This window comes from Meleagris gallopavo, chromosome 19, assembly GCF_000146605.3.
Source record: "Meleagris gallopavo isolate NT-WF06-2002-E0010 breed Aviagen turkey brand Nicholas breeding stock chromosome 19, Turkey_5.1, whole genome shotgun sequence".
NCBI classification, from domain to species: Eukaryota; Metazoa; Chordata; class Aves; order Galliformes; family Phasianidae; genus Meleagris; species Meleagris gallopavo.
The window spans coordinates 1,471,246-1,496,982 of record NC_015029.2 but is presented as its reverse complement, the minus strand read 5'-3'; the positions used below and the strand labels follow the sequence as shown (position 1 = coordinate 1,496,982).

Sequence of the window (25,737 nt, the reverse complement as noted above, 5' to 3'; positions counted from 1 at the left end):
AGTGTTGCCTGGGGATTTTTGTTCATCTGTGAGAAGGTTTTATTTTTTCCCTCCTTAAACCAAGTCTAACAATCCCATCCACATTTCATCATATGAATTTCCAGATAGAAGCAACTTCTCATCTTCTCGACTTGTGAAAAGTCTACCGCCCGATGACAGCATGAGTTCTGTTTTGTGTGGGGCAATACCAGTTTCTCAGCTGAACCACTCATTCTCCAAAACTGATTCTTACCACTCCAATTAAGTCTCCTCGGCCATATTCACCAGTCAGCTGCTTCTTTCCATCATCCATCCGTATGACGGAGCGCAGTCGGCCGTTCAAGACGATGTATGTGCAGTCTGACTTGTCACCCTGCCTAGAGAAAGAACAATCAAGCGAATTATCACTGCTCAGCAAACGCATCCAAAGCCTTCTTCATCTCTTCTTCAAGCTTAGAGACCATGAGAAAAAAGTTTAATCGATGTTTATACAGAACAAGGAAACAGGAAAGTGAAAGACATCCGTTAAAAAGTGACTTGGACATAGGTGGAAATGGACAGGCTTTCAACAAGTGGATGATGCTGGGTCTGGATATAGATAGCCAAAATGCAAGTGCTCTCTGGAGGAGACAGGAGCTCTCTGCTGGGTACAGCAGGTGCTTGCTGCCACTGCAAAGTTGATACGGATGCACAAAGAAAGCCTGCAGGTCCAAAAGAAAAACAAAAAACTTGAGTGGCTCAGCATTTAGATTCAGCTCAGTGCACAAAATGGTTGATCATTAAGGTTTTCTGAAACATCAACTTTGCAGGACTAAGAATGCTATCTGGCATTCAGATTTCCAGCATAACACAGCACATGGACCACGTGCAATACTTCTGTAGCAGAATTAAAATTAATGCACGGAATTCCAAAAGCTTTTAACAAGATCTTAACTACAACATCTGTTTTGACACAGAAAGTAGTGACAAACTTCCATTAGCATTAGTGCTGCAGGAATTGTAATACACATTAAAATTACAGTTACATGATACACATACTAAATTTGACCTTTGCACCACTGCAATCATACAATGACTTAATTGCATCCTAGTACAAAATTCATAAAATCAAGCTTTCCCAAGGAAAACTTCTACCCTGAAACATAAAATGCAATTCCTGTTTTCAATTTACTATTAAATATTTCTAAACAAATTCTATTTCAGTTCTGTTGTTTATTTTGGAAAGGCCAAAAGACTCTGGATGATATTCATGCCCATGGAAATGCAGAAATTATACCAGAACATACAGCTGTCTTAATCTCTTATGCCACTTTAAAAGCATGTCAAGATGACACGAAGGATGAGGAAGAGAAGAATTTTAACAACTCCTGGAGACAAGTGACAAAAGCAATGTTGAAGTGTGCTGCAGAAAAAGAAAAATCTCAGCATGCAAAAGCAGATAAAACCTGATGAAATAGTTGATAAACTGAATCCAAGAGTTTTTATTCTATATATTGCCAAGGAAGCATAGCTCCTTAACTCTGAAAATCTGAGTATTAGATAATCACGGAATCATTAAGGTTGGAATAAAGAAAGATCATCCAATTTTGTCCGCATCTTACCTGTATACAGCCCGTCCAGCCTCAACTTCCATCCAATCCAGGGCAAAGTCGATTTGCCTCACAAATGAGGACATTCTCTTTACAACAGTGTGGGCCACGCCGAGCACAACGCTTGGCTGCTCTCGCATTATCCTAGAAGATGAGAAGCATTGTTTAAGTACTTCCCAAAGGAAGGAGCAGGTACACACACACAGCAATCCAGGCAGAGACGGGTGAGAGCCTTGCTAGCTCTCGTTTATGGACCAGACTCCAAAACTCCTCCTCAGAAACAACAGACCTGACTCAGGATAACATTCATGTTGTCCTGAAGATTGTTCCTCTCTGCCATCCTGCACCTCTACGTCTCTCAGATGTGCTCCCATTTTTCCCCTAGATGTTATTTCAAAAGTTCCCTTTTCCCTTTGCAAAGACCACAGCTAACAAAGCTTCTGACCTTCATACTGAATCTTCTGAGTGATGCTTAAAGGCCCCCAGCATTAAACAGACCAGATAATTTAGCACTTCTCTAAGCTGAAAAACGTTGGGAATGTTCTGTTAGTGATAAATGCAAATTCTACACTGACTGCTAGGCCTGAGGTAAACAGCTCTCACAGACACCAGCGAATGTTTTTCTTTCTTTCCTTTTAGAATGAGGATCACTGTGACCTGGCACCTTCTGAGTAAGCACTCCAACTCTTACTGAAGAACCACTCCACAGCAGTGAGCTGATTGCACGTTTCTCTAGATGCACACCCATTAGGACATCTTTTCTGTTCCTGTGCAGCATAGAGAGCAATTGAGCTCTTGGAGGGTCGAGGCACACTACCAGAAAAATGGGCATTTCACAAAGAAGCAGCACAATTCAGAAAGAAACAAGTGGGTAGGCATATGCAGAGCCAGTACACAAAGGACACACAGAGGAAGATGACAGTTACGTTAAAGCCATACATGGGGAGAAAAAAGAAAGTCTGAAATACGCAGTATTTTTTCCTGCATCAGTGTTCCAGACATTCTGCCTAGGAGATCCTGCACGTGTGGGAATTCTCACTAAGCACAAGTGTTGTGAGTGCCACAGTTAACCTTCCTACCCTATAAAACAGAAAGGCAGGGAGAATGGCATGGAAGTAGCACAGGCAGCCTTTGTTCCTCAGCTGAAATACAGCTCGTTGTAACCTAGGAGAATTTAGAGAAAGTCTGAATACTGACACATCATCCCTGAATGTGGTATCAAAAGCAGACTCATCGAGAGCTCTTCCCTGCCTGGATGGAGCACAGAAACTGCTCCGCAGTGTTTTGAACATGTCAGTTCTACCATTAATTAGCCCAACAGCTGCAGCAAGAGATCCAGAGCTGGCCATCACCGTGCATCAAGTGCAGCACGCATAGGTACCATAGGGAGCTTTCATGTTTATCACACGACTACTCTCCTTATCCAGCTCCTCAAGTTCCTCTTTTTGCAATAATAAAGTCTAGAATTTCCTCAACTAAAACCTCTGAATTTGAAACAGAAGAGATTCATAGAATTATATCCCTACTCTGTCTTGAACTCACCACGCTCACGTCTGTGCATTCACTGCAAGGTGAGTTAAACCAAGTATCAACTCTTAAATTCAGCTCTATTTAAAGTTCAGTCATCAAAACAGGATTACAGAACTGTGAGGCAGCTTTCCTCTCCCGTCCCTTCCATCTTGCCCTGAGGTTTCCATGCCCTCACTGCCCCCTACCCAAGATGCCTGCAGACAGCCCAGGTTTTGGTAAGCTACTACTGCACTCACAAACAATGCTTTACTTACAGAAGCTTTACCACACAAACACTGACTTGGGGGAAAGGACAAAGAAACTGGAAAAGGCACCCCAGAATAAACACCAGAAAGCAAAAAGCCCTAATCCCTTAATGCACACAAAACCCCTACTCTACAACAACCCCTTCTCAGCTGCTCTAAAGGTTAAATAAACTCCCTGAAATCTCCTGAATGCTTTAGAGCTCATTATTTTTACCCTACTAGCTTATTCCACTCTCCAAGTCTCCTCCCACACAGGCTGACTGCTGTGATCAATAAAAGCCATTTATACCTTTCCCTCCCTCAAGATATGTATCTTAATACTTAATGCACTCTAAATGTAAACTGGAGAGAGGCTGCTTTTATTTCAGGCCTGAGCTGTTTATTATTTCACCGAGTGCTACACAGCTTCAAGAGTGCATTAGCATGGAAGGTAACAGTCCATCCTCACGCACAAGACAAGTGGATTTTTCTCTACGTTACCAGCTTAGTTTACTTCCTTTTAGGAGGCATTTTCATCTTTCTCTTCTGCTTGGCACATGCCTGGCACGGGGAAAATGAAAAGCCAAAGCTCTCAATTACAAAAGTCTGTTGCTGAAGGGTTCCTCAGACGATTGTTTGTTAGCAATCTAACCAACTACCAAAATGAAAGGGCTACCCTGGTGCCTGTGACAGCCTGGGACTCATGCAGATATTCTTGTGGCTGTGGATGCAATTTGATGCTCTGCTTGGCTAGCAATACAAAATAAAAATTGAAGCACTTTACTTCTCTGGCAAACATATGTGATTAGACTCCAAACTGTGAAATCCACTGAAGGAAAAGTGTGACAGAGTCCTACTCCCAGCACTGAGGAACCTGAGCATATTCCTCAAGAGAGCCTCAGTTACATTATTCACCAGGAGACACCAACGGTTGCAGTGTAGGCACTGTACTTTTAGTACATCACTTTAGCAAAACATCTAAGGTATAAACTGTATAATTAACTTGTGTCACCCCCCTGTACTTAAACTTTACACGTACAGATCATTATTGAGGCACATTAGCATCACATGAAAGGCTCCTGCTGCAAGGTTTCAGTGAAAAGGACTTCATCTGTAGTGCAAAATCCAACCTGCAATTCTGCACCCTGGGCTCCTTCCATTACTGTGCTCTTTGCCTGATGGCATCTATTGACCATGTTCTTTTTGCTTCACCTTCCCATTAACTACTGAGGAAAAAACCAGGGTTCTGGGGCAGCTCAGAAAAAGAGTAATGTATGTGACAAGAAAGGAAGAAGGAGATGTTGGAGAACAATGAGAATAATAAGGTTCTGGTCAAATTACTTCTGATCAGTAAGATCAGATCACAAAAACATATAATTCCAATCCACAAGATTCTGAGAGAAAGCAGGACTACACACAAAACATTTGCATAAAAAGTGAGAAACAAAGCTTTAGCAACAAGTCTCTTTTCCCAGAGAGTTTGAAGCAAAAATAAAACTTACAGCTGATGAAGGCAGATGCTTTTGAAAGACTCTGCAATGACATTTTTAAATACGGGAACAAGAGTTAGAAATGAAGCTTTGACTTCATGAGAAACTGTGATGATTGAATGCTGAAAGATTCATAGAGACAGTACAATGCAGTGAATGGACAGCAGACATTTTAAAGAGAAGAAGAAAGATATGGAAAGGTCCACAAAATGATGACGAGGTGGTACTATGTTGTGTTAGAGATCACTGACAGATTAATGGAAGCAAAAATGGAAGTTGACATAAACAAGAGACAACTCAATTCTTAGTAGATAAGAAGGAAAGCATCACAAGCTCAAGCAAATAAGAGAGTCTGCCCAGGACTCTATCAGATATCAGAACTGCAGAAGAGAGGAAAAAGGCAGAAATTTGATGGTTGGCTGAGAATACAAAATGTAATTTCAAGTTAAGAACAAGTAGGAAAACAATAAAGAACTAGAAGTTTAGTGGAAACGTATCTAATATTTCATGGGATGGGACAACAGGGGAGTACCTATCAGAAATTAAACCAAATATCTAATATCCAACACACAGACTTGCAAATACACAGCTGATCAACCAAGAGCAGCACATTCAGTTTTGCAGAATACAGTCTTTTGCCTGAGGTAGAAAGACAAGGCTACAGAATAAGACTCTGGTAGAAATCATTAGGAATACAAACAAACAATTAAAGTCACTTAGAAAGTAAAAAGTACACAGAACTACATAATATAGTAGCAGCCAAGAAAAGACAACTTGAAGAAGCCCTGCATACAATTCCAGACTGACAGCACACTCAAGAAGTAGCTGAAGAAGCAGTTTAGAAATTGAGGTACTTGATTAAAATTATGTTTGTGAACTATTGTCTTAAAAATAGCTTCATAGATACATTGCAGAATCAAGAATACTCATCACTGATACAGGACACTGAGACAGACATCTTCCAGTGGTGGGTGTGTCTGGGTGAGGGTTTTAACTACTAAATCTCATTACTCACTTTAAGTCAGAAGTCAAGTATTATTTCCAGAAGGGAATCCATTTTGCACAGGAGCATTATTCCTTGATCTGTGCTGTTGGTCAGCATTGTCACCCATAGTTACACCAAGAGCACTCATTTACAGCACCTATCTGGGCCAATCAACTCTGATGGAGTCAGAAAGAGACTCCAGCAGAAAAGGAAACGTGCTCAGGAAAATGGCCTGACAAAAAAGTGCTTAAACCAGCAAAGAACGGCCTCTGGCCAGATTCACTTATTTGGATTATTAAGTCTGTGAATCTCAGGTCATAAATCACACCCCACTGGGCAAAATGCTCTGTAGACCTAGAACCGAGGAGATAATCACCATTTAATAGTGCCACTATTCCCTGCACTGCCTCTCGCTGAGGATAAAAACCTTTCTGATAGATGGGTCGGCGCTCATCAGAGCATTTTAAAGCTCACATACGTTATCTTGACTCACTACAAGTTGCACTGTAGTAGAATTGCGCTGTACACACATTAATCACTCACTATTGGTTCAAAAGAGTCATAAAATACATTTCAGAAAATTAAATGTTAGTTTCCATGGCAGAACTAACTCGTAGAAGTGGGACTTGGAAATAGACAGGAAGCTGCAGTCTCGATTGGCCTTGATGGTGTAAATCAGTGGTTCCCCAGTGAGAACAGCAAGCTGGCCCACGAGTTCTCCTGGGTGAGTAATGAACAGGCAGGTGTCCTCCTCAGAGTCGATCTTCTGCTGGTACACGTGAAGCATCCCCGAGACCACAAAGCAAACATTAACATCCTGGAGAAAATGGAGACAAAGCTCAATGAAGTCCCCAAAGATTTTAAAAGCAATTATCACAACGTACTACCATGGCCAATCTGTTTTCCAGAAGGCCCTCTGCAGCTTTTAAACCGTTAGGTGATAAAGTAAAATACGACAGTGAATTATTAAGAAGTTATGAATATTTAAAACTAAATGGCCACAATATTGAAAAATGTGTTTCTCTTTGCACGGTTATGAAAAATTGAATCTGCATCTGTAAGAGCTCAAGAAATAAAAAGAGGGTTGGGAATGGAGTGAGCGGGGTAATCACTGCAGCACAGTGAGGGATACTGCAGTTCTGCAAAACAGAATACAGCAGCATTCTAGTGGCTGCCCCTCATTTGCTTTGCATAAGCTTGTCTATTTCCATTGTATTATTATAAACACATTATATCCTGAACATACTTGGCTACAAATAAATAACATGGAGTAATGACACCAAGGCCTGCAGCACAGAGCCTGGAAAAAAAAACATGAGGGAAAAAAAAAAGAATAAAAAGCTGTTTGGCCACCATATCTTTTCACAAAGGGGCATAAAAAGGTAAAAAGAGGAGTACAAGATTTTCACTGAAGCTGTGGCCACACTGTTACTCTGCATACGAGGAGAGGCTGAGAGCTGGGATTGCTCGGGTAATAAGAAGGCTTGGGATAGGTCAAGGTGAGGAGTGTTTTTGTTCAGTGTTTGTCTTTTCTTCTTCTATGGTGGGAACAAAGACCAAACCAGACCCTCGTGTTCTCTCTCCCCCCACTCCCACAGGATCCTCACCCACCTGATCTCCCTGCCTTGACAGCACAGTCCCAGCAGTAACCTGATGCAGCGTCACTCTGTCATTCAGCAAGGAAGGATCCTGGAGAAAGGGATGGAGAAATACAATTTATTTGTTGGTTCCCTGGTAGATCCAATGTGAGGATGCATTTGAACAAAGAAAATTGGAAGTATAATTCCTGAAAGATGATGTTTTAAAGTTTGCTAGCCTCCTCAAAATATCATAATTATTGTATTTCTCTATCCAACAGTCATTTCTTCCAGAAGAAAAAAAGCTCAGTTCTTTTCTGTTCACCAAACTTAAACTCTAAATGAATTTGTATCTTCCATTTGTGCCCCCAGACTCCTGCATATAATGGAAAGTGATCTGCATCATGAAAATCATAAAACATCAAGTTATTTTCAGAAGAAGGTAAAACCAGAAGAGATTGCCTACATCATGGAGGAACAGGGCACAATGAGCCAGCACTCAGTGCACAGCCAGAGCTCCTCCCCTGTCACACACCTCTGCTTCATCTCAAAGAGCCACCCATCCTATTTGGCATCCTGCATCCTGTTCAGCACCAAACCTGAACACTTCAGGACTCCTTCGCTTCAGCAAAACCTTCCAACCTACCCAAACCAGCACACCTTCCACAGCTCAGCATTCTGTCATCCTCATCAGAACAGGCAGAGCAAATCCTGGCTCTTGAGTCACATTAGCAGTGCTGTAGCCACTGACAGCAAGAGCTGGAAGTACACAGACACACAATTCAGGGCATGCAGGCACAACAACCTGCCTACAGACATTACCTGATTGCAGCTGAGATGTGAACACTTTGCCATGTAACTGCCATGGCAGGCTTTTGTAACTTTCAGTTGAGAAAAATAGAGCAAGAAAAATAATCAGATTTTTTCTTTACACCTACAGTTGATGAGAAGAACAGATTTTCATCGAAAAAAAAAAAGTTTTATTGAAACCAAACTGTTTCATGGGAATTTATCCAATAAAAATAACCTGACAAGCACTTGTCAAAATATTGCAGTTCAGCAATATCAACTCAACTAATTTCTGATTTTTTTTTGGCCTATATTTACACATTTATGGTTGTATAGGATTACCTATCCTTCTATAAAATTCTTAATTATGAAAGTATCCCATAGTAAAGACACAGAAGCTCCCCAGCCAGATCTACTTATAAACTGTCATTGCTTTTTTTGGCTGCATTAGTTCTAAAAATCCTTACAAAGATGTTGTTCCTATCTAAGACTACTGAAGTACTGAAATAGGTTGCATCCAAAGCTGTGAAGCCTGCATCACCAGAGATCATTAAGAACATTTAGACAAAACCAGGAATGACTTAGTGTTTGATTCTGCACAGAAGGAGACTTAACCTCCAAGCTGTCCTTGAAATCTTACTTTTGACATTGCCTCTCTGCTGAGGCAATAAAGGAGTTGACAAACAAGAATCACAGACAAGATCCATCTCCCCTTTCCAACAGAGAAGACCAGCAAATCCAGGTCCAGCATTGCACAGCTTCAGAGCAAGAGCTGAACAAAGTTCTTTGCAAGGATCTCCTCCATGCCAGCCCCCTGCCAGAAGCTTGTAAAGAAAGTTGCTAACACGACAGAGTGAATTTCACAGTGAAATTCTACCTTTCTGTTACCATAATAGACAATAAATTAGTAGAGGTTCATGATACAGAAGTGAAAACACAAACCACTTATAAAGGAAAGCAGTAATTAACTGGGACACTTTTTTTTTTTTGGTCAAAGGAAACGACTCAATTCCCATAACACTCATGCAGAAGATATGCCCTCCAGCATTATTTAACTCATAAAATTCAGATAAAGCCAAGCACATATAAGAGTGGTAGCAGACTGAAAATAGCCCATGACAAAGTCCCAAGGATTCGAGTTATTTAATACAAAGGAAAAACATTTGAATTACGTAGTCATGTAACTAAGGGTCATTTAAATAATACTTGCCACTCCACCATATTATCTCTTCTTCTCTCTCTGTATCATGATATGAAAAAAAGCAGCACCATCTGCCATCAAAACATGGATTTTATTCACTGCAATTGGCTTCTCTGAAAAACAGCATCTCAAAATGCCTCCAGTCAGCTGATAAATAAAATACCTGAGCTCATTTAAGAGAAGAGCTCCAACAATTCAGTTTCCATTGGTGTAAATACTGAATGTAAATTTTACAGAGTCAGAGTTTTCTTCCACTGCCCGTAGAAGAATCAACTTGTGCCACACCACACAGGAGAAATTAACCATGACCTTTAAACGTTTCCAGCATTTAGCTACGTAGCAGCAGATTCTTATCTTGTGAAACCAGAGTTGCTATAATATCAAGAGTTCAAAAAGCCTACCCTGTTACATTATCGTTTAGATCTCCATGTTAAAAGATTGCCTGTTAGACTATTCCAATTAACTTCAACTCTCATAGCTTAGTTGTTAATTACTGAAAGATTTTGCCAAGTTCAAAAACGAATGTTTGAATGTTTTGCACTTGGTAGCTTCAGTAATTTTGGAATTTTTGCTTGAGATCCTAAATGGCAAAACAGGAAACTACCAGCTGTATGCTGGACACACAATGTTTATGTCAGCAAAACCTGAGAACAACCTTAACAAGAATGCAAGGCTGAACAGAGCAGATGAAAGCATACAGTTCTATTTTACTCAAGTTGTTACAAGAATTTCCTGTAAAAAAGGTTGTCATTTTTCATACTGACAAAGGCTTGAGAAGTTGAACATGAGTGTCTTAAGACAGTTCTGCTGGAGACTAACAGACAGTACTGCATATCTGAGTAAAACCAGCAACAACACAGAGCACGTATCTCAAGTCTCACTACCTCATGAAAGATCATGAACAAGATTTTGAATTTGTGAGAGAAATATGTCAGAAATCCACGAGAAAGATGAGAATCCAGAACTGAAGTACTTGAAGTTCTGCTGACAGTAAAGCAGATGTCGTTTGGTGAGAGCTCTTAAAGCAGAAGAGGAGGTTGCAGTGGCTGTGCCAAAGCCTCTGGCAGCATCAATGCACTACAGTTACTAAAACACAACACTGCAATAAATGTAGGATAGCTGTGATCAATTTAGACAGCTGTGCGATTTTCAAAGTGTGTGATTAGCTCCATCACCAGATACGACTCCAAAGCAATGAAATGAAATGCAACTGGAATCATAGGAACAATGAAAACAGTCTTGTTCATTCTGAACGTGAAGGTGAGAAGGTGAACTCAATAATGACAACTGTGAGGGCATCAGGCACTTAAAACCTGAAACAGGCATGGCACACAGTCACTGCTATGAAATGCTTTCATAGCCAACGGCCAAACACAGACATTCAGTTCTGAAATCAAATGAGACACTTAGGTGCAATGCCAAGAGCATTAATAGATCTAGGCATGCCTGAATGCCTTCATATAGCTTATTCACACACTACACAAGAGCATGAAATTACAGTGTGGCAAAAGTTGCACGCTTCCCATATGCACAAACGTGTGCACAGTGAGAAAAAAAAATCCATGCAGTGCACTTCAGTACGGGCTTTTCAAACAGCCAAACAATTCAGATTCATTTCAGTCCCACTAATAACATCAACAGAATGGAGAATAAAACATTCAGCTGGTCTATAGTGTATCTGGGAGACAATTTACTTTCTAATGCCTGGCAGAATGAGATGAAAAGCAAGAACAAGGCCGTTTTTTTTCCCCTGCAATAACTTACATCAAGTTTCATCAAGGTTGAAAGGTCTTTCTTCGCCGCTTCGAAGATGGCATCGATGGGTTTGCTATTACAGGATTCCTGTGCAGCAAGCTCACGATCAGTGTAATGGAACACTGCTAAAGGAGTTTTTGTCACCGTCACAGTCTTCTTCAATATGGACTGCATTGAACAGACAGAAAACAAGCATTCTGAACATTAAGACTGGCACCTAAGCAGCAAATACTCTCAATATCACGTGTTCTCACAATCACCACAACTGGTGGTCTAAGGAGAGGAGAAAAAAAAAAAGATTGGTTTCCTAAACAGAAACAGCTTGCTATTTGCATTATCTTATTCCTTTATGCAAAGCTTGGCACTAGTGAAACAAAGAAACTTATTGCAGTTTACGAAAGAGGAAAGTGTGACTTTCCAGAAACTGCCAACTTCATGGAACTCAAACTCCATCAAAATAGCGTGCAAAGGTGGAGAAAGACAAAGTGACCACTGAGGGCAAACTGAGACACAGTTTTTTCTCAGATTTAGGTTTTAAAAGTTTTACAGTCCCCGAATACTCCTGTGCTCTAATTTCCAGATCAGCCTTTGTAAATAAAGCACACCACAAGAACAGATTCATAAGTCACGACTGCAAGTCTGACAGGAAGTTCACAGGTTTATACAAGTCTTTAATTCCGTGCTGTACAGTAGGTCTGACTGATACAACACGGTTCCAAACAACCCTCTCCATGAGTCAGAGGAAGGTAATGTCTAAAAATCAAGAAGTTGCAACGGTGACAAGGGAAATTTCCCTTGCCTTGATGAGGAAATCGGCCTTTACTAGATGGGGAATTCCAGAAAGTTTCAAAATCTTCACTAAAAAACCCGAACAGTTACCAAAAACATGCTGCAAGTTTAGAACAAACCAATATAAGATACACAAACGTCACAACTCATACACATACATTCAAATTACTCAAAGGAAGAGTAAGGAGGTACAGTGCGAAAAATATGCTGGATTCTCCAAACGAAACAACCAACCTTTCCCACAACAGGACTGCTGGGAGCCTCCTCTGGGCTGAAGTGCACTCTGGCTCTCTCATATGCCATGTCCATGTCTGACTTCGCACCGCTGGAAATACCTACAAGCAACACAGATTTTTCTTCTCAATATTCCCATCTTTAGAGTACCTTAGAAATACCAAAAGAAATATCAAGCAACTTTATGTGCATCCTTGTCCTTTCAGAAGCCAAGGACTAAACAAAGTGGCACCTTCATGTTCCAATGCATTCCCTGCTTCTGTTTGACCTGGAAGGTCCGATACAAATTTCTGATTTTCCCGTTTGAGCTCATGAACACAATATGCACCAAGATGCCAACATCAAAAGATAACCATTCTGGATCTAAAGCTCATCGGGCATCTCCACCAAATTTACAGATCTGCCTCGGTGTTTCCAGAAAACAATGCTTTCAAACTTTTGTCTAAAGCAAAGAATATTTTATACCCATTGCATTGCAAGTTTGCATAGAGAAAATATTATGATCAGCAAGTTCCCCTGAAGTCTTTCCATGAAAATCATTCCCTATGCTTCCAGCCACGCCTCAAAGTTATTGGGGATCTTTTCTATAGTTGGTCCAAACTCTCAGTGCACCTTGCATTCTCAGAGACACATAAGAACTTCTCTAGCAGGTCTCACTTCATGCATACATTGGCAGTCACTCAAAACTTCTGGTCCTTACCTGCTAATGTTTAACACATTTAATTACATTTGCTCGTTGGCAGTTCCAAGCACTTTCTAGGTACTTGTCTGAGACGCTCAGTAACACAAACAGAACTGGAAAGCACTTCTGATTAATTACCTTAAGCAGGATACACACATACCAACCTGATGACTCACACAAAAGTTCAGCTCTGTTAGATAGCTAAGAACCACACAGAGAACACAGCTTCCTTTAACAAATAAACCTGTAACAAATGCTATCATATTTCAACATCCAAAAATATCTCAGGAAATAAACTGCTTTCAGAAAAGATTCCTATCATAGAGATATTGTTCAGACAAAGAAAGAATCCAACAGTACCAGGGATTCAGACCTGCGTGAGAAAAGTCCTTTCCATGCTGCCTACAAACATGAACAATTCTTTTGCATGTAATAAATCCACATCTGTCAGCAGGGTTATAACATTACAGAATCATCAATCTCCAAACAAAATAAACAAAGAAACAAAATTCCAGCGAGCTGACCCAAAGATACCACCAGCAAAACTTACAAACCACACAATCAGGAGAAGTGCTCTTCCCACTAGGACCTGAATGTCATACACAGTAGAGATCTATACTGCAATGCTGAATTCTCCACATTACTATAAGCAAGAAGTGCTGGACAGAAGCAGCATGGAACTCCACATGGACTAACCTGACTGCTTGTCAAGTATATTGCCCAGCAAATCATAGTGTCAGCATCATTAATAAGACTCCATACATCAAGTGCATTTTAAATCTAAACACACACTACCCAACTAAAACCTAAATGTTCTGATGAGGGCCATGTAGGATGAAGAACATCATCCACTACTAGCCCTGCGTGTTCAGAATCAGAGAAAAGAAAAAAAAAGGAGGGATTCTAAGAGTGAAAGAACGTCTACTAGATTTCTATTCAAAGTAGGAGCCTTTAATCTCAGTCACAGATACAAGCTTCCCACACAGCAATTAATTAAACTGTCTTGTTGCTCAAATGGGAGTTAGAAAGGATACAGCAGAACAAGCTTTAACTAGAACTGTTGACTCAAAAGAACAGAAGGCAGTGGGAAACTCGAGAGTGGAATGCAATCCTGTTTGATGAACACATGCTCACTGGTATCCCACACACTGCTGGTATGGAAGTCACTGCAAAAACAATGGCAACTGACATATTCCTCAGCAGCACTTCAGCTGTCTCTTTCCCTCTGAGTGCCCCTCACAGCTACCTGCTTTTCTTAATGCAGGAGACAACAAAGCACCACCTTTCAGAACAAACAACGTATGTCACAGAAAGCAAGGACACTTGTGTACAGCTACAGAGCAGTTTCTCCCAAACAAGTTTCTTCCCTCTGCAGGCAGCAGCCAGAGGCAGTGTGCTTGTGCTCCCAAGCTGACAGAGCTCTTTCTCATAGGCTAGTCACCTCTTCAGGTGTATCTGTACTATTTCACACAGCTGCATGTCAGGGTGCTAGTTCCAAAGGAAGACAAATCAGCTTTCCCTCTTGATTAGAAAAAAAAAAAAAGCAACAAATGAAAACGACAAATATAACTGCTATATAACCTGAAAAAATTAGGTCAGGAACACTTATGGCCAGGAGCAGTGATGCTGATGAAGTTATCACCTAAAAAAGATGCCACTGTTTAATTTATTTCATCTAATTCTTTTGTCCTCCAGTTCAGCTACCCCACGTGACCTAATGACATCTTTCTCCACATAAAGCATCAGTGCACTTAGGAGCAGACTAGCACGGGTTGGCAGGATTGTATTTCATCACTTACCACCCTCATTCACATAGCTGCCACATTTGAAGTCAGCCAGCCATCCTACAAACAAATCGACATTCAAACCTCAGGAGCAACTGACGGAAAAGTGTTTTCTCCAAAATCACTTCCAGCATTTTTTGTTATTTCCAATCAGCCAAGCAAATCAAAGAGATATTATTGAGATAATAGCTCCTGCCTGACTCTAATAAAAGGTATTTCCCTTTTCTGAGAATTAGTAGTCAACATAATCAATATCTCCACAGCATGGCAGCAGAATAGAATCTGAAATAGGATTGTGATATTTTTATTACAGACACCAGAATACCTTCTGTGCAAGTTAAGCAGTGACCATAGCCTAGAAATCAGCTCTGTTAGCTGAGGCAAATCATAATTACTCTATCAGATACGCTCTTCAGTCAGGAAAAATTAATTTTCTTTCTCTGCTAAGCTCAGTGTACCCTGACATAACACTTAGGACAGACAAAAGAGAGAGGAAGGACAAATGAACAGTATCACTGTTAAAATGTGCAGGGATCCTTCCACAAAAAAGCTCTCATGCACGGACTCTACCTTAAAACCAGGCTGCATGGGCAGTTTTCATTTAAGAACCGCATTTACCTAGGGGAAAAAGCATCTGTGTTCCAAGGCTCAAGTAAACATTACTTAACTCACCACCAAATCAAGTTTGCTGGTACATTTGCTAACACACAGTGAGAAGCAACCTAGCACATATGAAAATAAAGGCAGACGGCCATGAATCACTTCAATATTTTCCCTTTGTTTCCCTGGTTCAGAAAGAAGGCCTGCTGATCACCACAAAAATCATAGATTGGCCCAGGTTGGAAGGGACCTCAAGGATCATGAAGCTCCAACCCCCTGCCATGTGCAGGGCCACCAACCTCCACATTTCATAGCAGCCCAGGGCCCCATCCAACCTGGCCTTGAACACCTCCAGGGATGGATGGGGCATCCACAGCCTCTCTGGGCAGCTGTTCCAGCACCTCACCACTCTCATAGTAAAGAACTTCCCCCTGACATCCCACCTAAATCTTCCCTCCTTCAACTTAAAACCATTTCTCCTTGTCCTGCTGTTATTCCTCTAGGCAGCAGCATAGAAGTTACCAAGCACAGTAACAACATCATACATTCACATAGCAGAAACTGGAGAGGAAGCAAATAAATTCTCTACTGTTAAAAATTAACCAAGCTGAGAAAAAACCCTCTACCTTTTTTCTCTGCTATACATACTGGTAACTTCACTTGCTAGCAGGAAGTGTTAGAAAACTCACCCTGGGGAAAGGCTGTAGCACTGCAGCCTCCCACATCTTGCCTCCCTTCTCTCTAACCCCACATTCACACTTTCACCTCCCCAGTTATTGAACAGCCACCATAAGAAATAAATGTATCTTCTGAAGTATCCAGGATAGCTTTATTCTGATTATTCAGCTTTGTGACTTCTATGTTAACAGTATCTCCATAATCAGTAGCTACGTGTGACCTCCCAAGCACCTGAAGATGGTTAGTTTGCTGCTCAGCTAACTGAAGATGGATGCCTTCCTTCTCGAATTCACCCAAGAAGTTCTAGTTTCTCTGCCTTGAATAAAAAGCTAAGCTAAACAACTGGCTCAGAGGAAGACATTTACAGGACAGACAGCTGAAGCTCACTGAAACAAACGCTGTGGGATCAAAACAGCAGAGCATCATAAATGCCTCAACAGTGCATTCAGTGATAAATCACCTTTATTATCCACTCTGAAAATATTCCCCTAAAAGCAATAAAGTCACGTTATGTGCTCTTTGGGACAATCAGCCAAGCAAGAGCCATATGTCATCTTTTCCATGAAAGATGATAGCAGATGTAGTAGATTACTTGGTTTTGGGAAAATCAATGAATAAAAGCTCTTCATTTGCAGGGCTCTCGGTAGCCAAATGGCTGCTAATAGCGACAGCGAGGGAACGCTCTCCTGGACAGAAGTTCATTTGTCAGTTCAGAAAATTAATGTCTGACCTTAGTTTCAAGCAAGTGAGGAAGCAGTACTACTGTGAGATGATTATTTAACATAAACAAGATTATCTAAGTCAATGATCTAAGGGGAATGTATTTTATGTAATGTACCTAATCTTATTTCCCGGAATTTAGCCAAGCAGTACTTACCAGAAGTATCTGTAGAGGGGGGTGAAGAAAGGCTTCTCCTGAAAATATGCTCAGGGTTTTCTGTACCAGAAGTCTTCAATGTATCTAGAAGTATAGAAACAAAAGTTACAGAAATACAAGGGAGTCACTACTGAAATAAGTTCCACTGAGAGCAAGAACCTCTCAAAAACCACTACCAAAGTGTAACATATAGACTTCAATACATTCTAAAACACCAGTGTTAAACATTACATTTAAAGCAGTCTTCTGTTTTTAATTATTTCTTCTTCTAAATCTGGACTGACAAATTCAGCTCATGCTGTTTTCCTCAGATTAGGCTTCCACACCAACACTGCAACACAGAAGCCTGCTTCGCTATTACCTACAGTACAGAATTTTTGCAGCTCCCTCTATGGGGTCAACACTAGATGCCACATTTTATTTCTTCCTCCCACCCCCAGTATCCTTAACAGCACAGTAATAATCTCTTATTAAAGCTAAGGTTTATCCAAAGACTTCAAACCTGAAATTGATCCGTTAAGACAAAGCCTAGCTACTCTGATCAAATAAAAAGCCTCTGACAAATAGCACAGCAACCAAAGAGCAGCACAAAGACTAATTACTACCCATTTCCAGATACATTACCCATTTCTGATGCTTCTCCAGCTTTCTCAAACTTCTCTCCACGCTCCTCCTCTGACACATTGGACACCTGTCTTTTTACTGCTTTACTTGAACTTCCTCCAGATGTGACACTTGCCACAGAGACCAGTGGGATAGCTTGGTTCTGCTGCAAAAAGCAAGGTGAAAATGCAAACATGAACACCCAGCCCACTGCTTCCACGTGCCTTGCAAGACAGATGTGTAGAAAATACCATCTTACTCTGACTGCACAGGTATACTAAGGATACACTTCAACCTTTCCTACTTCAGATACCTATTTTAAAATAGCTTTTAAGCTGCATTCACAGCTCCCTTTTACTTAAGTCACTATCCCATATATCATGAAAGCTTATTACAGCAAAAGCAATACTCCAATTAACTAGGCAGTGCTTCTGGAGGCACACTGGGAAGAACACAGCTCTCCACCAGAGGAGCAGAAGAATCTGTGAAATTTCCAGTCATTGCGATCTGTTCATGAGGCAAGAAGTTCAGGAAACACAGCCTTGACAACCTCAGGTAGGTAAAGTGACCCCTGTGGGTTGAGCCCACGTGCCAAGGAAATCAAGAAAAACTATCATGGATATCAGTTTAGTATTCCGTTGTTAAAAACCAAAGTATCAGCTGAGAGAGTTTTTGTTCATTTTCTTTCACAAATATGTGATCAACCTGGTTCCAGCCTCCAAAAAATACCCCTTCACATACTCCAGAGCTATAGTTTGGCAATTATTTGTCATAAGATATGCTGCAAATTATGTAAGCTACAGAGTCTGTTTGAGACATGCAGTGATACTACACCAGTCTCAAAAGCAACTTCATTTTCAAGATCTCATCCAAGCAGCTATTAGAACTTGAAGTGTCTCAGTAACATTAAAACAGGTCAGGACTTGCTGAAATGTACTGATGTACAGAAGCAGAAGTGAGACATTTCTTCCAACTTTTTAAGTTTTACCTCCCTACACATCCACCCCTAAGCACCAGCACAGGATACATTTTATGGGCTGGTTACCTTCCCTCTCAAGTACTGCATGATTAAAATAACATGCAATATTCACTTTATAGTCTTCTGAAACAAGCAAACCCTCTCTATGCCACTGACAGGCATAATAACAGCAAATAAAATGGACCCCAAACTTACACAGTTGAAGAGCTCAGTAGTCAGCCCAAGGTAGTTGTGCAAGGCAAGGAATGTCACTCTCTGCAGCCTCACCATGATGATCTAGAAATGGGAAATCAAAGGCAGTAGGAATGGTTTCAATATTCTCCTACATTCATTCTTGCATTTAGATACAGTCAATAGCATCAGACTACTTGAAGGCACTTTCAAACAAACCACAGGCTGCTCCCTAAGCAATAAGAGCTAAAATGCCTTCTTAGCAGGTGACAAATTAAGGCAAATTAAGATTAAAGCGATTTACCAAAGGCTTAAGTCACTTGACAGAAAAAGTGAAGTAACAAACAGAAAAACCTCCCCAACACCAAATACCACTTTTCATATTTTTCCTGTAAACATCAGTAACAAACATGCCTTGAAATTAAAGCTTTTGTGTTTCTCATTAAAAAACAAGAAGTTATTTCAGCTTTGTTCATTAAAAAAAAACCTGTGCTGCTGCTCAGCAAACACTAAACTGGCATAAGACACCACTGCCACCTCGCTTTCATCTGCTCTGACAGCTTATCCCCGCTCTTCTGCCATTCTCTCGTTGGTATCAGCTCTCACGAAGCAAATTAAATTGGTACAACGATCTGTTCTGCCACCAGTGTTATGAGGTTCGTGTAAATCACCTGGATATCACAACAGTTTGCAACAGCAAAAGGAATTAACAGTCACAGTAAAGCAAAAGAACAGATCAGAATGATCACATGCATCCCTAACACCACCACTCAGCACACCCTAAAACCAAAACACTGCCACACAGCACCTTGCCCCTGCTCTAGCTTCCACCTGCAGGTGTATGGCAGATGTGCAGTACTCGCTTAAGACCAACAAAGTTCCTGCTAGGCAAGGGAAGCTTCAAACACTAATACAAATAGCTCTTTCCTGAGCTGCTGACAATTGCTTCTGAAGCAGGCATTCACATCAGACTGAATGCTGTTAGCTTTGCAAAGCACCACCACTCTGTAAAGCTGTTTGTTGAGGATTGTGGCCCTTTTTTTTTTTTTCTTTTTTCAGAAAATAAAATTGCTTTCCATGCTGTAAGTCATCCTGACACCTTGCTGGGGCATTAACCCACCAGAGCCAGAGAGCTTACAGCAGGATGACGAGCACAACTATCACATTTTATATACGTTTGTTACTTCTTCCTGTAACTATACAGCTCTAAGAATGGGAGGAATAGCAAAGCTAGCCCAGATCTTGAGAAGTTACATTGAACAGTTCCATATCTGCAAAAGGATGAGCTTCTGCTGAACCTTAAAATATCTTCCCCACAATGTTGAAATTACAGTGAGGAGTTCTGTTTCAATTTCGCTTGGTTGGGTTTTAATTCTGCTTAGCAGTGAAACTTACCTGTACCACTCTAACAAGAGTCTCAGGATATTTCTGGAAGACATCCTGGAAGGCACTTGCTGGCAGTCGCAGTATGTTGGACGGAGTGGCTGCCCGGGCTGACACTGTTTTGTATGGAGCAGGGTGACCCTGATAGAAAGTTGCAGAGCCGTAAGTTAATTCCACTGATTCCCTGCCCCGTTTCTTCCCAATTGCTTCCCAAATTTCTCCTTTGACATTGCACATCCCTGGGAGACACCAGCTGAGCACAGGCAGCCCTGACCTCCTGCCCTGTGCCCTCTGGTTGGTGTAATGAGGGCAGCGTGGTCAGGTGAATTCACACAGGCAGTTTCACCAGCACTACACTGAGGAAGAGGAAATAGGAGCTACAAGGAGGTGTATCAGGTTAAGAAGATCTGGCTTGTCTGTCTCTCAAGTCTGTTACATCTTCATTGAAGGCAAAGCCAGGCTTCAAGCTTTGTTACATACAGAATGGAATATGGCCAACAAACAACACAAAACAGGCAGACTTCTTGTGTTCTAAATAAATAAATACATATGTATGGAATATTCCAAATGACAAAGCCAAACACCTTCTGTGCACTTCTGATGAATTGGGTCTAGGCCATTCTGCCCTAAAAGAAAAGATGGATGAACAAACCAACAAAAGATAGAACTCTAAGGGATAGAATGCAGAGGTTTTTGTTCTGGAAGACAAACCTGTGGTTTAGGATTTTTCTCTCTTTAATCAGAACAGACTTTCACCAAAATCTACTGGCAAATACTTGCGTGGAACTTTCCACACAACGTTCCTTGCACCCCATCAGTAAACACTGAGAAGAGAACCTGGCAGCCATTCACTCATTTTCCAATCAAAGGAGCACTGATTTATCTAACATTTCTAAGCTAGAAGCAGTCCTGCAGGCACGCAACAGACAAACACAATAACTGCAAGAGAATTTTTGCCTTAAGAATACAGGAGCACCAAAGCAGCCACTGCAGAAAATAACACTACAGCTCTGCCTTGCTGGTCTGGAAGCCACGATGAAGCAGATTCTAAAATTAAATTAAATTAATTGGAACCAATTTCTTAATTACGCCAACTTCAGCTGACCTTTTTATAAAATCCGGGGACGGTATTAATAGATTTGATTTTTTAAGTTCTGGAGGGATTTGCAGTTTTAAATATCTCTCTGATCTACAGTCGAGAGCTACAAGGTTTTTCCCAGTTCGTCTCAGTTTCTTCTGATTAAAATAAAGAAATCAGCAAATGACATTTCTGAGCTGTTTCTATATCCAAAATAAATCTAACATCCCTCTTCCACAGAGCTCAGCTTTTAAACAACACCATCCCTTGGAATTGCTCTTATACTAAAATGTAAAATAAATATACAACATCCATATATTATACATATAAATTTTGATTTTAAATACGGATTCTCCACCAACTGCATTTTCTACCACGCTCTGTCAAACACACAGTGAAAAACTAAGGGCATCTTTTCAATCTTCAGTTGTACGACAAAGGGTGAGCATGAATCCTAGAATGGCCTGGGTTGCAAGGACCACAAGGACCAGTTCCAACCCCCTGCTGTGTGCAGGTCGCCAACCAGCAGCCCAGGCTGCCCAGAGCCACATCCAGCCTGGCCTTGAATGCCTGCAGGGATGGGGCATCCACAGCCTCCTTGGGCAACCTGTTCCAGTGCCTCACCACCCTCTGCATGAAAAACTTCCTCCTCATATCCAACCTAAACCTCCCCAGCCTCAGTTTAAAACCATTCCCCCTTGTTTGTGAAGTTTAATAGTGTCCCATAACAGTTACTGAAAGGGCAAAATAAGCACCGTGCACCACATCAACAGGGTCCACACTCCACCCACAGAAGGCTTTTTTTCCCCTCCCTGAGCAGTGCCTGCTGGAGGACAGAGCAGTGCTGACAGTCGTTGAGAAAAGCAGCTTAAGGATAATAACAGATAATGATGCAGCAGCCCTTTGCTCCAAAGAACAGCCCACCCCAACTGATTTTCAGCATATAATTGTTCCTTTTCCAGAACCCTGTGTGAGAGCAGCCTGCTTTTGAGAGAGCCAAGCACCATGTCTAATAGGGCTGGGATGTGCTAAAAGCTGTCAGAGGAGTGGAAAGAGGAAATATTCCTGTCATTGTCAGTTCTCTCCAATATAGCACAATCAGCCACACGGAGAATTCTGCGTCTAAATTACACAGCTTCACATTCCTTGCAGCCTCCATGTGTGACTGTAAGGTATAATCCACTGTGAATTAGGGTTTGGGTTGTTTGGGTTGTCTTTTAAACAGGGAACTTTTTGTTCTTGAAGCAGGTAACTGTTTACATCTGCCTGTTCTAAGAGCTGGAGAGTAATTCAACACTGCAGGTGACAAAAGCCAAGCTGAAGCAGTAGCTAAATCCAGATGACATCCGAGGGTCAAAGTAAGTCACACAGGTGCCATAAGATCTCCCCCTCAGAATGACAGCTCATTTTTGTACCCAAAAATATGGCACATTCTTCCTACTCCCATCACTTACATTTCACCTTCCCCCAGACTGCACTGGCACTGCTGTTCCAAAGTTCTTGCTACAATCGTTTCTTTATAACCTCATTTATCTTACCTTCTGTCCATTAAGGGACTTGAGCCCTGCAGGCTCACCTTTATCCACATAATTTTCTGCAGCTTCTGTTACTCCTCAGACTTTCATTTTTCCCCCTGCTCACTCACTGGCAATTGATCAAATCTACCTCTCTCTCATTCCAGCTACACCACCAGCTCACACTTTTCCAAATGCCATCTCTACACTGAAGATAGAAGAATAGTAAACCCAAGGCTCCAGCAGCCATCATCAAACACAGCCATTATTTGTCCCATTCAGCTCTGAAAGAAAACTCATCATTCATCCATCAGGTAACAGAATGCAGGGACAAGCAAAGGGGCAGGGTGAGAGCTCAGCCACAGCTTCTAAAACACTTGGAGTTCACAGGCTTCAGTATTTAAGGCCATATCCATGCAGAAGCAGATTCAACTATGACACAGAATTGTTTCAAAACCTCACAAACTGGCCTAGCATCTATCCAGACTCAGTTCTCCAGTTTCTCCTTTGAGTTTTGAGAAATCAACATTTCTCTGTTCTCAGAATAAGTGACATACAGAACAAATACTGAGTCAGAGCTGGTATCTTTGTACTTAGCAGCTCTAAGGGGATGCTGCAATTTAAAACTTGGTTAATGGGAAAATTACCTCTTGTGTGCTCTGCCTCTGGGTCTACAACACATCACCACTTCCAACTTTCTGGCACATCTCCCAGCTAAGTGAGGGACAAGGCTGCTGTTACTTGTTACAACAACAGTAACAGAAATCACCAATTCAGCTCAGACAACACAAAGTCCATGTGTTTGGTGGCACAGTGAAACCTCAGGGCAGGCAGTTCTAAGACTCACTGAAAACTTCCAAATGCCACAGACAAGACTCCTCTCTTTTGACCAGTGCTACTTTCTCTCTCCATGCCCATTTTCTTGCTGCTTGTATATCCAGAGTCAATAAGGAGGACGAAAAACAAAAATAAAACCATCAGTAGATAAAGCAGGGAAACAAACGAGAAAAGAGGGAGCAGCAGAAATCAATGAGAACAAGTTCCCTTAGAACGAAAGTCTGCAAGGTTCTTGAGTTAATATTCTGCACATGGACAGTTTCCTTTTAACATACTTCCAGTAAGTTTTATGCCCTGATTCATCTGATTCATCAGCAGTGTAACTAATGAGAACGAAGTAAAAATGGCAGAATAAGAATAAAAACAGGCAAATGAATGGCAACCACCCTGATTTAAAATGAAACTGAAAAACAGAAAAGTAAATGGAAGAAGCCAGATTAAATCCTCGTGTAAGAAAAACACAGCAAAAGAATATGACTAATATTTGTGTTCTGTGTGATGGTCCTCCTCCTTAGAATACTGTCATTAAGGAAATTTGCTGCTGGAACAAACAAGGGCAAAGATACCTCTGGATCTGCAATTAACATAGATTTGATAGCAAGCACCAGACTTGTACAGTTCAAATTACTCCCATGCCATTGCTTTCTACAAGACAAAGTGTGACCAAGCCTAGGAATTGTGCACTGTTGTCAATAGGTTCTGTAGAAATGTTTATTAATATATTGGTGTACGTTTCTGTGTACATGTCACATCTACTTCCATCTACAAGTGGCAATAAACACTTCACAGAATTATTACAACCAATACATACCACAGTGGTACTGTTTAATGAGAGGAAGCAGGCAAATAAAAAGGAAACATAATAAAAAGTCATATCATAGAATGGTTTGGGTTGGAGAGGAAGTTTAAGATCATCCATTTCCAACCCCCTGCTACAGGCAGGGACACCTCCCTCTAGACCAGGCTGCTCACAGCCCCATCCAGCCTGGCCTTGAGTGCTTCCATGGAGGGGGATCCACAGCCCCACTGGGCAACCAGCTGCAGTGTCTCACCACCCTCACAGTAAAGAATTTCTTCCTGATGTCTAGTCCGGATCTACCTCTTCCAGTTTAAAACCACTTCCCCTCATCCTGTCACTAACAATATGAAGAATTTGTTTATTAGAGTCTCTTCATATCAGCTATCAACACCTTCCAAATAAACACTCGAGTGCTTTTGTGTTATTGAACATTACGAATCTTTCAGTTCAGACATTCCTAAATAAGATACAGTGACAATTCAGAAAACCCATAGCTGTAAATGCATCTGAAACAAAACCCACAGCAGTAATTTGTGCAATAAATAGGAGCAGCCAGCACTTAACTCATCTTGTTGCATGCCAAAGTGCACAACCTTCAGGTGGTCACCAGCAAAATTAACATATTAGGAAAAAATTAAATCCAACCTGTTTCACAGTCTAATTACAATAACAACAGCTGTCAGATTTGTTTTCATTAGAGCAGATAAATTCAGTAAGTGATAAATCAAACTGCACAAAAGCTAAGAATTCTGGCCCTAACCCTGGTCCTCCTGACTCCCTTGCAACCTTGAACAAATAAAATTCTGTCTCAGTTTTTCCAGCCACAAACACATAACTGTTCACATGAAAAGTGGCTGAGAAACAGTCAGTGATAAACTGAAAGGAGAAAAAGGACTGGTGAAGAAGCATTTGTCATTCTGACCCTTTCAAAGAGGACTTTCCCTCCCACAGCAGGCTCAGCAACACAAAGCAGCAGTGCAGAAAACTGGCACCTGGAAGGACTTACCGTGATGACATCCAGAATGCTGAGAAGACTGTGGACACTGTCTCCTGCCAGCACCTCCTTAACAATCACTTCTGTGCCATCCTGTAAGAGTAGAGCAGGTTACTGTAGGCTCACAGGTGTGTATATATGGCAGCTCTAAAATATATGGTCCCCCATTTGAATCTGAACACGAGCCTTCTCTCTGCTCTAGTGCTAAATCACACCACCCTACTTTTAAACCATTATAATAGATAGAAGTGATAAAGGAAATTTAAAGCCAGTTTTGTCTTGGGGTAGATGTGACCTGTTATTTGTGCTACATAACAATTAAAAATGAAAACAAAACCTTCTTCACACTAAGAATTAGCTCCATTGATTGAGGAATTACATGCTGTCACATTTTTCCAGTAGGAGGAGGGAAGGGGTGAAAGCATTTTTTGATGGCCCTTCACACATCAACAGGCTGTATAACAGAAAAAGGAGCAAAACGAAAGTATTTGCAGAAGTTTTTTTTGAGATAAATTACAAACAACAGCAAATGTATTTTCAGCTATAAAAACTAAAGTTAAACCTGAAAAAGTCAAGAAAAATATTAAATATATATATATATATATATACACACACA

The 25,737-nt window shown here is 41.0% G+C and overlaps 1 protein-coding gene across 1 annotated transcript in view; it reads right to left on the bottom strand.

The window, feature by feature from the left end:
* PNPLA7 (patatin like phospholipase domain containing 7) overlaps nt 1–25,737 on the bottom strand; it is a 116,918-nt gene that overhangs the window by 80,869 nt on the left and 10,312 nt on the right. Inside the window, exons 8-18 of the mRNA XM_010720756.3 lie at nt 25,134–25,214; nt 19,912–20,040; nt 18,541–18,621; nt 17,388–17,532; nt 16,764–16,847; nt 12,143–12,243; nt 11,129–11,287; nt 7,409–7,486; nt 6,409–6,614; nt 1,581–1,712; nt 233–356 (exon numbers count right to left, since the gene is read on the bottom strand). Coding sequence (XP_010719058.1) covers nt 233–356; nt 1,581–1,712; nt 6,409–6,614; nt 7,409–7,486; nt 11,129–11,287; nt 12,143–12,243; nt 16,764–16,847; nt 17,388–17,532; nt 18,541–18,621; nt 19,912–20,040; nt 25,134–25,214 — 1,320 coding nt within the window. The remainder of the gene's footprint in view (nt 1–232; nt 357–1,580; nt 1,713–6,408; nt 6,615–7,408; nt 7,487–11,128; nt 11,288–12,142; nt 12,244–16,763; nt 16,848–17,387; nt 17,533–18,540; nt 18,622–19,911; nt 20,041–25,133; nt 25,215–25,737) is intronic.